General features: G+C 46.4%; 3 protein-coding genes and 1 long non-coding RNA gene across 4 annotated transcripts in view; 1 reads left to right on the forward strand and 3 right to left on the reverse strand.

Moving 5' to 3' along the window:
• Positions 1-83: 83 nt before the first annotated feature.
• On the reverse strand, positions 84-2,989 carry ptp4a1 (protein tyrosine phosphatase 4A1). The gene is made up of 5 exons (XM_084464929.1): positions 2,858-2,989; positions 2,327-2,419; positions 2,000-2,130; positions 1,361-1,435; positions 84-1,087 (listed from the first exon to the last, which is right to left on the reverse strand). The coding sequence occupies exons 1-5, from the start codon at positions 2,960-2,962 to the stop codon at positions 970-972; spliced, it is 522 nt and encodes a 173-aa protein (XP_084321055.1). The 5' UTR covers positions 2,963-2,989; the 3' UTR covers positions 84-969.
• Positions 2,990-3,493: 504 nt separating this feature from the next.
• On the reverse strand, positions 3,494-5,887 carry LOC311340067. Its single transcript, XR_014633236.1, has 2 exons — positions 5,765-5,887; positions 3,494-3,632 (listed from the first exon to the last, which is right to left on the reverse strand). It is a non-coding gene; the product is annotated as an uncharacterized lncRNA (long non-coding RNA).
• Positions 5,888-7,027: 1,140 nt separating this feature from the next.
• lgsn (lengsin, lens protein with glutamine synthetase domain) lies at positions 7,028-12,478 on the forward strand (the record flags this gene model as incomplete). Its single annotated transcript, XM_084465388.1, has 4 exons — positions 7,028-7,060; positions 7,799-8,291; positions 10,730-10,893; positions 11,288-12,478. The coding sequence occupies 4 exons, from the start codon at positions 7,028-7,030 to the stop codon at positions 12,476-12,478; spliced, it is 1,881 nt and encodes a 626-aa protein (XP_084321514.1).
• A 2,140-nt stretch (positions 12,479-14,618) lies between these two features.
• LOC311340643 (uncharacterized protein) overlaps positions 14,619-16,088 on the reverse strand; it is a gene marked incomplete at both ends in the record, with an annotated part of 6,704 nt that continues 5,234 nt past the window's right edge. The window contains one exon of the mRNA XM_084465508.1: positions 14,619-16,088. This exon is cut by the window's right edge and continues 658 nt beyond it. Within this exon, the coding sequence (XP_084321634.1) occupies positions 14,619-16,088 (1,470 nt within the window).

Raw genomic sequence — 16,088 nt, forward strand, 5'->3', positions numbered from 1 at the left:
GAAACAGACAACAAGATACACAACAATGGACTTTCAGTGTATCATTTTAATGTACTCCTAAAGTTGGTGAACGGGTACAATGTGTTGCTCACTGTACTAAAACACACATCCATTGATAGTATAAATAGCCAACCTAACAATAGTACACATTTTCAAATACATAAAATCATCAAGTATCCAAGTATCTTAAGTTACGAACATCAAATAAAAAGGCATACAAAATATAGCAGACGTCTGAATTCCAGTTTGAAGCAAAAAGTAAAATTTAAAATAAAATCACATTTGACGTGGCAGTTAATTATAGTCAACAAAATGTTTGATAGAGGAGTTGGGAGATCCCAACCAGACGAATATAGCGACAGTTAAGCATTAGATATTAAAAATAGTCACTGAAAGAGCTTTAGTGTTTTTGACTTCCTGCACAAGACAAAGGCAACTATTTTTTTCTGTTTCAAGTAGAAAAATGAAAACCTTTTTTTCAAATGCCAGGAGTGGAGGAAATCCATGGCCTTCGTTCGTCTGTAAGGCATTAATGGATGAACCAGCAGATTTCAAGGAAGGCCAACCTCTCTCAGTTCACACCTCACCCTTGAACTGAACAAGGTACAGAATTCAAATGGTAACCCAAAAAAACTATTTTTGTTTTGCACATTCTGAGAGAACGCCAAAGACCAAGGATCAATCCTAAAATAAGGGGGATGCATCTGCACAGAACGCAACAAACTACAGTTTGGAGGGAACCTACACAATACCTACGAAGATTCTGCGCCCTCCAGAACCCACTGTCACACGGCTTAGTGTGTGTTTAGCTTTGTTTTCGGACACTTGAAAGTGGAAAGGGAAACTCTCCAAAGGAAACACTTCAACACATTGACTGCCAGGTAAGAAGATAGCAAGATTAAATTTAGCTTTTTTTGTTTTTACTTTTACTGAACATGAAAGGTTGGAGTGTGGCCTGCAGGTCTTGCTCTACTGGATGCAGCAGTTATTACGATGGCCGTTGGAATCTTTGAAGCGAAGGCGCAGCTTTGGACGATATTTCTCCAGGTAGAAGAGCTGCTTGCTGTTGAACGCACCCCTGCGCCTCCTGGTGGCCAAAGAGAGAACGGCTTTAACTAATGGTAGCTTACACATTGATTTAAAACTGGACCACTTCATTTTAAAGTGTTTTCTGGCCTTCAAATACTAATCCACGACGACACACAGTGATTATTTGATTAGCTACACGTCATTAATGAGCAGGTAAGAGTACCCAGAGGGCATATTTTGCTCTAGGAATGCCTACAGGTAGTACCCTTCATTAGGTCAACGTTTAACCTCTGAATACAAATACATCCATGAGGTACATTAAGTAGCTTACTGTCGAATAAACTGGACAGCGTCTTCATATTTCATCCCACATTCGATCAGGGCGAGCGCCACCAGAACTGGAGCCCTGCAAAAAGACACACACCTTTTAGCCTGGTGGCACAACAAACACTGTGCTGATGAACCACTGATTGACCCCGTATCGATGCAAATCTTGTGCTGCCGGATCCATGGCTCCTCCTGACTAAAGGGAGAATCCATTGCCGTTTGAATTGCTGAAGATAATGTGTATGTTAGTGATGTGGGTTATTTGTTCCCAGACGGGAATGGTGGCTGTCACAGCAGAAAATCCGGAAGAAATAAATAAAGACTGCTAGGGAGCTTTAGTGGGCTACTTAAATGGGGTTTTAAACTGGTTTGAAGCCGTTATTGAAATGGGATAATTACCTAGCTTAGCACTGTTGACCATTTGGTTAGTTTGTTTTCAAAAAGTGAATGGTTCCCAAACACGTAAAAGATTTGCGGACAAAGGAAAATATTTCTTCCATCACCATGATGTGAATAACCACATCAGAGACACTGTGGGATTTTATTGACAACCAAAGTTTGACAGATACGAAGAAAGAAATAAGCATTAATTAACTGTTAGACAAGCATTTGGTTAAAAAGTAAAAAGGCGGAGGAGGTTTACCGTCCCAGGCCGGCGACACAGTGGACCGCCACGCAGCATCCTGGCTCCTCACGAAACTTCACCTTCAGGAGGTTCAGCCAATCATCAACGATCTGGCTAGAGGGCGGAGCTCCATCATCAAACGGCCAATCCTGGAGAAGCATTACGATTTTTTTTCTTAATGCTGGTTTAGAAAGGTGATTAATCAAACTCTGTCAACAAACTACTACTCATATGATTTATTGTTTTGATTTATTGTTAAGCGGATGTTTAGATAAAGCCCTCTTGGTTGGTTTGGTTGAGGTCCTGGTCTAAAGTAGACCGGGTCTGGTGTGGATAGGGTCTTACCAGAACTTGGATCCCCTCCTTCCCCACGAGTGCGGCGTCGTAGGTGGTTTCACAGACCCTGACCACTGTACTCACGCCGTACTTCTTCAGCTCCTGTGGTTAAAACCAGTCAGGGTTACGTTCTGCCCAAAAGATTTAGATCCATGAGACACTTTTCATCTGCTTCACACAATGTCAGAAAGAGCATTCAGATGTGGGTTCAATTGATACATTTCCAAATGTTAAAGAGAACTGTCATGCTTGACTGTTTTCAAATATAAGCTAGAGTACTGCTTCATACGCATTTTGACAATTACCGTAATAATTTAGCAATGACATTATTAGTCAGGGATTTGTGTTCTCCAAATTGGATCAGTAATGCCAATGGGCCAATTTTAATCAGGATTCTTCCACAGAAACGAAGGGGATACTTACTCAAGACACTCGATGGTGCAGATTGCGTTAAAACCCAACAGGCATATGGAGCAGAACTCTCTTATATTAGACTACAGCGAGCTACAACTTTAAGTTAGCTACTTTGATGATCATCACCTCTATGAACTTGTTCAGAGTGGCGTTGGTGGGATTGTGGGTGATGAGGAACCTCATGTTCTTGTAGGTTATCTCCACCGGAGCTGGGCGGTTCATACGAGCCATGGTGACAAAATAACGGAAAAACAACCCCGAAAAACAACTCAAAACGTCTGCCACCGATTTATTTTTACAAAATGTCTACCACTGAGTAAAAATACGAACGTAAACACTGTCGGAATGTCAAACAAAAAAGTTAAAACCAAATCTTCCACTTCTCGTTGGCGAGGCTTTCACAGGCGAGAAAAACAAAAAAGCTAGGCAGGTTGGTCGTTGGCAGGCCGCGAACGTCGGTAGACGATCGAGAAGTGAATCTTACTTTTTCTTAAATTTCCTTTACTTAACGGAGTGCCTCTCCTCTGGAAACAAACAAAATAAAATAGAAAAATAAAATAGAAAAAGAACCGAGGCTGGTTCCACCGTGCCTCTGGCCAGGCGAACGCCGTGGGGAGGGGGGGGCGCGATGTGGTCCGAGTTACCCCATCCAGGCTTAGGCTTGCTGGTTCAGGCGGGGAGTGGCGACCCGTTCCTGCCAACACTTCCGGGGGACGGGGGGGCTGGACGGACGGTTGGAGGGAGGGGGGGGGGTGGCCCTCCGGTGGCTCAAGTGCGTCGTCGGGGCGGCGGCGAGTCAAGGCGTTCACTCGTCTGCACCGTTGGTGTGCTGAGCCTGGCAGTAGTCCCCGCTGCCCTTCAGAAACTCCATAAATGTGTGACCCAGAACACCACGGAACTGCTGCATGGAGGGAGGGCACATCGTTAGCACGTTGCCAGGGGAACCAGAACACATCGTTTACAAAACATTTGAAGAACGTTTATTTAGCCAGTGTGGGTTTACTGAGCAGTGGCTGTTCAGGCATTCACCTGTAAAGCATCCATAGATGCCAGGTACCCTAATACCCCAAGCACCCAAGGAGTCCCAAGTACACCAACATTCAAAGTACCACAGGATTCCAAGTACCCCAACATTCAAACCTTACATACAAGAACATGCTATTGATATCCTTCATAACAGGCCAACAACCATAAAATGCATTTGCGAAGCATCATAAGATGTTATAACCACCATAGCACATGCTTACCATCAAAACTTGCTAACCTCCATCACATACTAAGCATCATAGAATATTGGTCATCATAACACGCTTGGCATCCTGACTATTATTTTGAGGAAGAGGAAAAATTTCCATCTTTCAGAAATTCTATCTATCTATCTATCTATCGTACTCCACACAGTCAGACTCTACTTGGGCCTCCATGCTAACCACTCACAACTGTAGTCATATGAAATGCTGTGTATACACTAGCTTAGCATAACACACAACAAATGCATTTGTTAAAGCATACACACACAGACGTGAAAGAAAAGATTAGCTAAATCCTTTGTGGTTTTCCACCAAACAAGAATTTCTGCCTCGCTAAAGTCTACATTTGGCAGAGTCATCACAGGTTGGCTGTAGACCACATCTTGTGTTTCTGATCCAAGTTGGTTCACATTGGTCCTACGTTCTCAGATTCTGGGGATTTGTTCTGGCCTTGTCTGTAGGCTGCATCAGGGTTTGTGGGTTTGATGCCCATTGAGGCAGAAGTCGGGACACATATCGCTTGACAACATTTGGCCAATGTTTATTTAATCTATTATATAATGTAGTGTAGTGTAGCATCGTGTTGCGTAGCAGTGCGTAACATTGTATAAGTGCGTAACATAGTGTGGTGTAACATTGGTGTAGTGTGTGGTGCTGGATAATGCACTGCTGGATAAATAAAGGAAACTGTAAATGTTACACAATATTAATAATGACAATAAGGTGTTCAGCTCCCGATATGTAGAAGCTTTGTGTCATTTGTAACATGTAGGTCAGAAATATGAAGGCCTTGGTTCTACTCAGCAGTGATGAAGAGACACATAGAGCACCACTGGTCTTAAAGCGCTTACATATCATATTGGCCATTTGAGCTGCTGAGAGCAACTAAAGCCGTTTCTCAGGCTTACAGGGAAATACACTGGCCTAGGCTCTTCCAGTGGGTTTGGTTAATCCGGGATTTTGTTAGGGAAATACCGTAGCTTTCTCAACATTGAGTCAATGCTGAGAAACCTATCAGGCCTCCGTTGGTGTGGAGACACCGATACAAAGAAGCGCACCATGTTGTTCACCGAGATTACATGTTGCCTATAGGTGGTCTTCTGCTAGATATCCTTTGTGTTTATTTCTCTGGGCGCCATCACTCCTATATCGGCCTATAGAAGCAATGTCACACACACACACACACACACACACACACACACACACACACACACACACACACACACACACACACACACACACACACACACACATTGCGGAACAATGCCGATCACAGCGCTTCGTTAAAACACGACAAACACCACGACCACGCCACTGCAGATAAAGCCCACGGACAACGGGACTGGCGAGCTTCCAACTAAAATCATCCATTTTTAATGCTCAGAAACGTCGTGTAGGAGAAATACGTGCGCGTCCGGAACCTGCATCAGGACTTTAACTTTAGCGCACATCAGTCACACACACACACACACACACACACACACACACACACACACACACACACACACACACACACACACACACACACTCACACAGACACGCACACGCAGCTGGGTATAACATCATTATCAAGCAGATTGTTCCAATGCCTATTCAATGTTGTTCTAGTTAATACACACATTGCGATGGGACGTGGATCTATTGTTTCACTGTGCAGAATAGGCCGTGATTTCACGGAGAGAAAAACACAACAACGTAAAGGCAGAGACGATAGCCCACAAAGGTGGCAACACAGAAAGCAGAAATGGAAACAAAATGGCACCGTTAAGCCAACGGAACTTACTGGGATATGCTTACTCATTGAAGATTGTAGCTTAATCATACGGCCGGTCCCTAAAAAGAAGTCAAGTAGAATAGCTGGCGTTGCACCATACAGCCTCGATGTTCTCTCCGAGCGGAGTCGACGTCGTCTCCTCGGCTGCTTCGACGTCAGTCGGCATGCAGGCGCTCAGACCCCACCCTGAAGATGAGGAGCAGTGGCCTGCTCACGGAACTTCAGTGCTGCGCAAGTTTCGCAGGCCGCGCCGGCTTTGTTCACGCACGCATAAACTACGGCGCGTGGTTTTTATTTAACTCAATGTAAAATAAAATGAACAGAAATATGTGCATCCCATTCACCTAATACTAATAACCGTATGTCTGGATGACTCTGAAGTGAGATTCAGTGAGACTGCATAGTTTGTTTTGTGAGGATGGTGGATGGATGGATAGAATGGATGGATGGAAAGAATTGATGGATGGATGGATAGAATTGATGGATGGATGGACAATTTATGGATGGATAGAATGGATGGGTGATGGAGAATGGAGGAATTGATGGGTGATATATGGCTGGAAGGATTTAGTTAGATATTTGGTGTCATTAGGGTGATAACGTTGATTATGTTGATTATTAAGATTAGTAAGTTACCTTAATGTTTTTCACATCATCAGTAGAAAGTGCCTCTTCATTGGGGGTCAAGTGAACTAGCGAGCAACAGCTTATCCCACAAGGAGGCCGAGGTAGGTGGCCTTCAGCGTTTTCTACGCATAAATGGATTCCCACTCTTCTCCTAACATGTTTATTATAAAAATAACCACAAGTGTTTCTAATTGATAACATAGATGGCAAAAATAACAATGACAGCAGCAGTTGGTTGAGTTGTGAAGTTAGGGCACATCTAGTTACCTGATGTTTCTAGAGGCTGTGGATGTCCGCTGAAGTGCTGAGCCTGGCTTTTACCCTGTGACCCACACACACACACACACACACACACACAGGCACATACAGGCACACGCACACACACCACACACACACACACACACACACACACACACACACACACACACACACACACACACACACACACACACACACACACACACACACACACACTCCCCTGCCAGACAAAGAGATAGAGAGAGGGTGGAACAGTCCACCAGCTCTGGGCGTTGTGGACTGGTGGAGGTCAGCTGTGTTTACAACAAATGTATACCACAACATCCTGAAGGTAGAACTTCCATTGGGGGAGATTGAGGTGGAAAACAGAGGGTGTCAGTAGAAACCATGAGCTGCTCAGAAGAACTGCTCCAGATGAAGGTAACAATAAGGGTGCCATCACGTTCTGGTCCAGTTTCCTCTGTGTTCAGATCGAAGTTGTTACTGTTACCAAAATTGCTCAATTCCTACTTATTCGTACAATGTAATGTATTTAAAAATAAAAATGATGTGTCAAGCAATGTGTTTTATCTACATGCCATCTTCTCTCGTAACCAGCTGATCGTTGTAACATCAGTCCTTCCAGAGAAACAAACTTACAAGGGTTTTTATCCATCTATGCTGTCCTATGCATCTTTAATGTACTATATATATTCATATTCTTTGTGTTTATGTCTTATATATTAATATTGTATAACACAATATTATATGATAATATTCTCTATTTTTCATTCTAATTGTCATTATTATTATTATTATTATACACTTTTATCAATGTTTTCTCTCTAATATCCCTGTAATCTATCTGGAATGTCCCTGTAACATCCCCATAATGTTCCTGTAATGTCCCTCTAATGTCCCTGTAACGTCTCTGTAATGTTCCTGTAATGACTCTCTAATGTCCCTGTGATGTTCCTCTAAAGTGGCTGTAATGTCTATGTAATGTCTCTGTAACATCCCTGTAATCTCTCTGTAACGTCTCTTTCATGTCCCTGTAATGTCCCTGTAATATCTCTGTAATGTCCCTGTAATGTCCCTGTAATGTCCCTCTAATGTCCCTGTAATATCTCTGTAATGTCCCTGTAATATCTCTGTAATGTCCCTGTAACGTCTCTGCAGGACCATCAGGGCGCCTCCAGAGACACTGTGGATGGCGTGGGCGTGAGCCTGGGTCGGAGGAAGGGTGTGACGCTGTCAGAGGAACAGGCCTCCTCAGAGGAAGGGGACTCCAGAGAGAGGTTGTCCATTGTCCACACGGACGCCGACAGGGGCCCCTCCTCCACCACCACCACCCTCGTTTCCATCGGCTCCCCCCCGCCCAGGCCTCGCTCCGGGGGAGGTCCGGACAGAGGCAACAGCGGGCCCCCTTGGACCAGGGGAGCGTTGTACCACGGTGGTCCCTGTCGGCCCTCCGACATCCCCAGACAGACCATGGAGGAGCTGAAGACCACGCTGAGGGACGGCCCCCACTTGGCCTTCAGGGTCCAGGGTGACGTACGGTCAAGGGCCCCCGGTACGTCGCACCTCAAGGGGCAGAACGCAGTCCACGGTGGTGGGGGCGGCAGCGACCAGGGCCACCGCAGGGTGCTTACCACCTTCAAGCCCCATGAGGGTGGGGCTTCATTAAGGAGCCCAGGTCCCGGGGACACCAGGGCTGGTCAGCACCCTTCCAGCTCGTTCAGACCGGACGCATTCACATACAGGAACCCTGGGGGCCAGGACCCGCTCCATGGAGGCTGGGGTCCCTCGGACGAGGCTGGGAGTTCTCAAACAGGTAAACAGTTGACCAGGAAATATATATATATATTTAACGTTTTGGTTATATTACCTCACAAGTGGGGTATACTACGAACCTCGATTAGTGGGTTAGCGAGGTATGTTGCGCTCAAAACATGGGTTAGCTGTGACACGAAAGTCGCGCTCTTTTTGCTTCGCTGTATCACCATGGTGACTCATGCTGTCAACCAAACCTGGTCGAGAGCAGGTTATCAACTAAGCTAAGCACAGCTTCCTAGCACCTCCTTTGACAATGTCGTCACAAAGGCCAAAATCCGTCATGTGACTGCATCTGTAGACGCGATTGCAGGGAAGGTAACTTAAATTGTAATGTACATTAAACTAACATTAGTCAAAGTAATTTCTCTGAAGAGAAAACAAATGAATCAACATTTCTCTTTTATAGAAATATCCAAGATTACAAAGGCAAACAATAGCCCCACAATTTCGTCTTGATTGTAGGCCTAACGTCCATTTTGGGGATCTCACGATCTCTAACGTTACAGCTGTTTGGTGAATTAGAATTGGCTTTAATTTGTCTCCCTTTGAGAAATTTGTTCAGGATTGCGTAGCGAGAGTCATAACGTGAAGGCAAAGTTGACATACATTTTCATCTAAGTAAACGCGAAGTGGCAGAGCAGCTGTAGACAAGATATGAATGAAGGCATTAAGAATCTGACGTAACTCTGGCTGGCGTGGAGTTTGACTGACAGGCTGCCTGTCCAATCCTAGCACTTGAGGCGGGACTTTTCCCGGATTCCGCCAACATAAAACACATTCGTGTTTGGGTCTTCACTACGCCACCGCCGCTACCTCTCAGCAGTTGAAAACATATGCTATACATTTCATAAATAGGGTGTATTTAAAGTTAATTCCCTAAATTATAGAATAAAGAAGGTTGGACGTTGCTTTCGCATTTTGAAATCATCATCACTGTACTGGGATTAATGGCGAACAATTCTGCAATTGGCATAGTTATTTCTTAGACAATATGCAGAATCTTTTCACTTACGAATTTACACGATCAGCTGTTTTTTGCCAGCACGCCCCCCTAGCTTTATGTCCAACTGTGTTGCCCCTAGCTCTTATCTGATTCTTGAACTCCCAAAACTTCTAATTTTGTAAAGGTGAGTAAAATGATGCGACAAACTCCCCTTTTACGGGAACGCGCATTGAAACTGTTGTGTCGCAAATTACCGACATCGACAATCGCAAACATGGTACCTGTAGAGGAGATGATTTTGCTCTGTGTCATCCGAAATCTGCAACAAAAAAAAAAGGGCGCACAAAGTGTACGCGGCGGTGGCATGTGACACCCTTCACCAACCTGCAGATTCTCTGCTCAAAATTTAAATTCAAAAAAGTTTTATTGGCATGAAAAATATACATTTGCATTGTCAAAGCAGGTGAACAATAAAAATAATAAGGTCAGGTATATAGTATAATGTAAGTATAAAACGTTAAATACAGAATATATATACATATATAGATATTATAGGCCAACTACTCTCTCTCTCTCTATTTTCGCGAATGGTTGGACTTCTGACTCTACTGCCGCCTCGATCTCCGGTAGTGCTCCGGTTCGTCCGGAGCACTCCGGATTCGCAAGCTCAGAGGCGACGGCGACACTGACGAAACGACCTCCGGGACCGGACGAAAACGTCCGTATCCGTATTTACCGTAGGGTGTGAATGGGCCTTTACGGACACGGAGTAGTATACTTCCACCTTTTTTAACCATCCGTCGACGCAACGGAGACGGCTAGGGCTGTGATTGGTCCTCTAACAAAATAATTTCAGGAATCACTTTTTCCCGGTTTGACTTTGCACCTTACCTTGCACCTTTGTAGGCCTACATTGTTTACTTTGCACATTAAGGACCAATAAAACACCAAATAAGATTCGAAAACCTTTGGAAGTTTAGTGGAAATATTATTTTCATGGTTAGTAGTCAACATATTAGATCGATCGGGCGGCGAATTGCATTGCGTATCTGACATCCCGACGGACAACTGTGAACGGGATATAACAGCATAGATGTATCTTCTACACACTTGATATGTTATGTTCTGTTCATATTCTCGGTTAATGTTACAGAAATTTTAGTCTACAACTTAACTTTTTCTGTTGTTTGAATTATGCCATTTATGTTTAGTTTTTTATCTGCTAACCTTCTGTTCGGATTCCTCCAGCTGCTTTGTTTTACTTTTGGATAAAAAACGGACTAAAGTTAGCGTACATCAAGCTATTGCCCAGTGTTGTGTTGTTGTGGCAGATAGCAAAGAGCCTTGCGCTGGAGGTTCAGGCAGCAGCAGCAGCTCAGACATGGAGAACCTCAAGCAGCAGATGACCAGGGAGAACATCAGCTTCGTCCGCTTTGAGGCCGTAGACCTCCATGGAGTGTCCCGGTCCAAGACCGTGCCTGCCCGCCATTTCCATGTAATCAACGCTTTGCTTTCCGACCACCCTTACATCCACCCATTCACCTCTCCTAACATCCATCCACCTGTTCTAATATCCACCCATCCATCCATCCACCTCTGGTAACATCCATCCACCTCTCCTCACATCCACCCATCCATCCACCCATTCTCCCACACTTCTATGCGTCCATCAGCTGTATATAGACATTACAAATCATTTAGTCAATGTGTTCTCGTGAGAAGACTAATTCCATGTTAATACAACAATATGATGATGTATCTGCGTGGTTGCAAGAGAGCTAGGTATGACAGGTAGGGTGTGGTACAGGTGGACAGAGGTAAATATACAGAGGTAACCTCTATACAGTTGACCTCTATACAGAGGTAAACAGAAGGCTCTCCCTCCCCAGGAGAAGGCAGTGTATGGTGTCGCCATGCCCAGAAGCTACCTAGAGCTGACCCTGAGTCCCAGCAGTAGCGAGGTGGACAACGCAGACGCTGCCAACTTCAACAGCGATATCCTGCTGATGCCCAACCTGAACACCTTCCGGGTGCTGCCCTGGGCTGAGCAGACGGCCCGGGTCATCTGCGACCCCTGCACCGTCACGGGGACCCCCCTGCGCACCTCCCCCCGCCTCATCGCTAAGCAACTCCTGGGCCAGCTGCAGAGCCTGGGCTTCTCCCTGCAAGCGTCCTTCAGCTACGAGTGCTGTGTGCTGGGCGCCTCCGACCGGGTGGGCCCCAAGACCCTGATGTTCCCGGCCACCACGCTGCTCAGCAACCAACAGCTGCCCTTCTTCCAGCAGCTGGTCGACAGCATGTACAGCATGGGCTGCGACGTGGACAGCTTTGCGTCAGCCTCCGGCCCCGGCCAGATGGAGGTCAACCTGCGGCCTGAGTTTGGCATCGCGGCGGCCGACAGTGCCTTCACCTTCCGCACCGGCCTCAAGGAGATGGCGCGCAAGCACGGCTACTTGGCCAGCTTCTTCACGGACGACAGCCTGCACAACGCCGGTGTGCTGTCCCACAGCCTGTGGGACGCCAGCGGGCGGCGCGCCCTGTTCCACAGCGGGGAGGCGCGGGGCGGCGAGCTTTCAGAGATGGGGAAGAAGTGGCTGGCGGGGCTGCTCAGCCACTCGGCCGCCCTGAGCTGCCTGCTGGTCCCCGGGCGGGACTGCAGGAGCCGCACGGCCCGGCGGGCCAAGGACCCCCAGCGCGGGCTGCACGCCACCTGCGGCTACAACGACCACAGCACCTCCTTCAACGTGAAGCGGCACGGGCCCAGCGGGCCCGCACTGCACATCGACAATCAGCTGGGCTCGGCCGCGGCCAACCCTTACTTGGTGCTGGCCGCCACCGTGGCTGCCGGGCTGGACGGCATCAAGCGTAACCTGAGCTTGGAGGCGGGACCGGGCCAGCAGAGGCAGCACGCCATCCCCGTGAGGCTGGAGGACGCTCTGGAGGCACTGGAGGAGGACCACCTGCTGGGCAGCGCCCTGGGGGAGCCCTTTGTCCAGTACTTCATCGCCATGAAGAAGTTTGAGATCGAGACGCAAGAGCTGGATGACGAGAGGAACAAGTGCCTGGAGTACTTCATCTAGGAGTGCCCCGCCGTGTGGACACCTGCTACCGCCACAGCAATAATGATGAGTTGTTTTGATAGAAAATGTTTAATTTGATTGATTTGCTCCTTATTTTTGATGTGTTTTTTTTGATAATGATTCTGAAGTACTTCTTGTAAATATGACGAGTCAATTTCACATAAAACCACAGCCCCATCATACTTGTGGCTTCACCCAGAGTGTGATTTTCAGTGTCTTCTCAATTATTTGGCAACTTGACAAGCCGGGTTGACTGTAGTACCATGCAGGAACACCAGAGTGCACTAGACAGCACTAGAGTGCAGTGCATTTCAGAACAATAGGGTTGGTTTTCAAGGTAGAACCTGTTTCTATAGAAAATAAAACAATGTAGATTATCCATTTTGACAATAATTTTGCGTAGAGTTAACACATTTACAAGAGCAATAATATTCCTGAGACTTATTGACAACATGTAACAAAAAAACAGTTTTAAATATCAGTATATTACTGATAACGTCATTACTAGTTTGGAAGGGCTTGGTATGTAATACATAAACACTGTGATACCATCACATTATCCGACCTCACACATTATAATTTTGATTGGTCAATTATTCTAGATCACTGAGTAATCTAATAAATGAGACAGTCATAAACAGTCATAAACTCTGGTTCTCACAGACCACAATTCATGATTATTTTGATAGTTGTCCAAACCAGTGTGCCTTGAAGCAATACGAGGTGTGCCATGTCATGCAACACGTAACCCTGTAGCAGGTTATTCATATAATTGCTTCCATTTATGATTTTCTTTATTTGATTTCTTTATTTGATTTCATTTAATGGTTCCACATAAAACCAGTTTTTGCTCCATTTCATTGCAATCGTGATACTACAGCATGTGAAATAATGTGTAAAATGGCTTGTAACCCAGTATATATATATCCCCTGGTAATAATGTGCGTGAAATTTTCATTATCATTCCTTTCAACTATGTTGGAGTACTTTAAATTTCCAGTTAGAATTGTGGTGTGGCTTAACCCCAAAAAGGTTGGGAACCACTGTCTCTGGTCCTATATTTCCTTTCCAAACCTCTTTTCCTTGACCTTGAGGGAAAATGTCATAAGGTTGAGGACAGATGTGAAGGATAATTCATAAGGACAAACTCAGAGCTAGGAGAATCCGACTGCACTTACATTATTCATAACGTAATGCAATGGCGGATGTTATGGACGGGGACTGCAGTGATGAAACCACACAGTCCCGAAGATGGACTACTAAAAGTGTATGTTAGATACTTGTTCTTACTGTGTTGTTTCATGCAGCCTGTATAAACCTGAACAAACCAGTGATAAATGTAACTTTATTACCAAGGTTTGGATTAAAATATTTAGTTTAAATTTGATTTAAATTCAAAAGTAGTTAAATAAAGGCTCCCAGTCATAAAAGGAAAAGAAAATAGTTTTCACATTGATAAAGGTTTCTCATGCTCAAACACCTGTCCACTCACAATTATGGACATATATCCCAATAAGTATGATTGAAGGAAAATAATTGGCATGTTGAGCATTTATTTCTGTGAAAGGACGAATGGTGTGTCGCTTTAAATGTTCCTGCTGCAAGCAATTCTGAGATGGCATTATGTCCTTTCCTTTTGTAAAGGATTGTCCAGTGAACGAAAGCATTGAAGCACCTTTCCTTAGCATTTAGAGAATTTGAACAGCTCTTATCATGGCTTTCACTTCAATACTTCTGGATCATTCCACGCATTTAGGAACCTTCCTAAGCAAAAAAAAACAATTAGACCGAATTTATTTCACATAGAGGTTATAGGTTGAGTTAGATGTCACAAAAATAGAATAAACGATATGCCAACTGAAAATAGTGGCTAAAATCCTTGTCCTGGTGAACTGTCTGTAACGGGCTGTTTGTCTGGAGAACCGTCTGTAACGGGCTGTTTGTCTGGGGAACCGTCTGTAACAGGCTGTGTGTCTGGTGAACCGTCTGTAACAGGCTGTTTGTCTGGGGAACCGTCTGTAACAGGCTGTGTGTCTGGTGAACCGTCTGTAACAGGCTGTGTGTCTGGTGAACCGTCTGTAACAGGCTGTGTGTCTGGTGAACCGTCTGTAACGGGCTGTTCGTCTGGGGACCCTGGGATTCATTTGTTCTTGGTGATCAGGTTGCCAACACGCTGCATGAACCGACCCAGGCGGTTGTCCTGGGTGGTGGGCGTCTGATACGCTGAGTTGTTCTTTGAGGTGCCAGCGGACGGCTGCCTGATGCTGTTGAGCACAGAGTTCCTCTCCTTCCCGAGGTAGCGCAGACTGGATTCCCTCACCGGCTTATCCAGAAAAGGTTCAAACCGGCTGTAGGCTCTCCCCCGCTGGGGTTGCTGGACAACAGCCCCATCGCTCTCCAGGGTCAGCCTGGAGCCGCTGATGCTGGTCTGGGGCCTGCTGGAGTGCTGGGCGGCCTGCCGGTCAAACGGTACCGCGGAGGAAGGTCGTTCCTTCTCTTCAATGGCATTCTGCGACCTGGAAACACTCTTCAATGATCCCTTGGGCGTAGTGGGTGCCACGGTGGAGCGTGCCACTGCTGCGGATGGCGGAGCTCCGTCAGAGCCCTCCACTGAGACCTGCTGGCTCGCTGTCGAGGGGTTCTGCGATCGCATGGAAGACTTCCTCTGTAATGTCTTATCCTCTTTCCGCTGGGACCCTAGCAGGGAGTAAACCTTGGACTTGAGGGAGTTCTTCCTCTGAAATGTTTGTTCGCCTTGTGGTGATGGGACCTTCTCGGCCGAATCCTTGTCTTTCACCGCGTTCTGCGATGTCCCTGATGCATCGCAGATGGAAGAGTTTGCCGTCAACGGGGGTGTTGCCTCTCGTTTAGGGGGTGGTTCGGCCTGGATGGGAGAGGGTCTTGCACCAGGTGGGTCCTTCTTCTTCGTGGCGATGGTGCTCTCCTTGGCCAGGTCCTGATGCCGTGATCCAACAGACCGGACTGATACCACAGAGCCCACTCTGGAAACAGCCCTACGACCCCCACGGGGCGTCCCTGTGGCAGGGTCTTTGTGGCCCAGGGAACCGGTTACTTTGGCTAGCTTATCTGTTGAATCCACTTTGTCTGGTGCGTCTTTCTCCTCTGGGATATCCAGGAGAGGGTCCATGGCTCTGGAAGGCTGTGTGTTGCCACCGCTCGGTCTCAGGCCCGAGGGTTTTAGAGGTGGCTCCTTCTGTTTCACATCCGGCTTGGCCACTGATGAAAGGGTCCTGGGAAGAGGTTGCGGTCGGTCTTGTATTCTCGGGGTTGGTCTCTTACATTGGGCTGCAGACTGCTGGGCCTCTGGCGCCTGAGGTTCGTCTATCTCGGGGCATTCTTCAATCTCAGGAGTTTCCTCCGGTGGTTTGAGTCTTGGACTGAAGTACTCAACGTTCTCATAGTCAGCCGCCCCTCGGCCAGAAAACTCCTGCTGACTGTTTTCTTCTAGCGCTGCCATGCTCTGGCTTTTGTCCAGAGTTCTCAGTGAGGACCTCATTCTAGACCTCTCTTGAGTGGAGAACATGGGCCTTAAATTCTCCTGACTCTGCCTGGTGTACTCCTGCAGACTGAGCCTCTTCAACCGAATCTC

Source organism: Micromesistius poutassou, assembly GCF_964030765.1.
Source record: "Micromesistius poutassou genome assembly, chromosome: 3".
NCBI classification, from domain to species: domain Eukaryota; kingdom Metazoa; phylum Chordata; class Actinopteri; order Gadiformes; family Gadidae; genus Micromesistius; species Micromesistius poutassou.

Bases quoted from the DNA above. Each gene is read 5' to 3' on its own strand.
- ptp4a1 (XM_084464929.1), bottom strand. From the start codon at position 2,962: ATGGCTCGTATGAACCGCCCAGCTCCGGTGGAGATAACCTACAAGAAC. The intron at 2,420-2,857 runs GTGATGATCATC...TTTTAACCACAG, and splicing joins CTCTGAACAAGTTCATAGAG to GAGCTGAAGAAGTACGGCGT. The intron at 2,131-2,326 runs GTAAGACCCTAT...ATGCTTCTCCAG, and splicing joins AGGAGGGGATCCAAGTTCTG to GATTGGCCGTTTGATGATGG.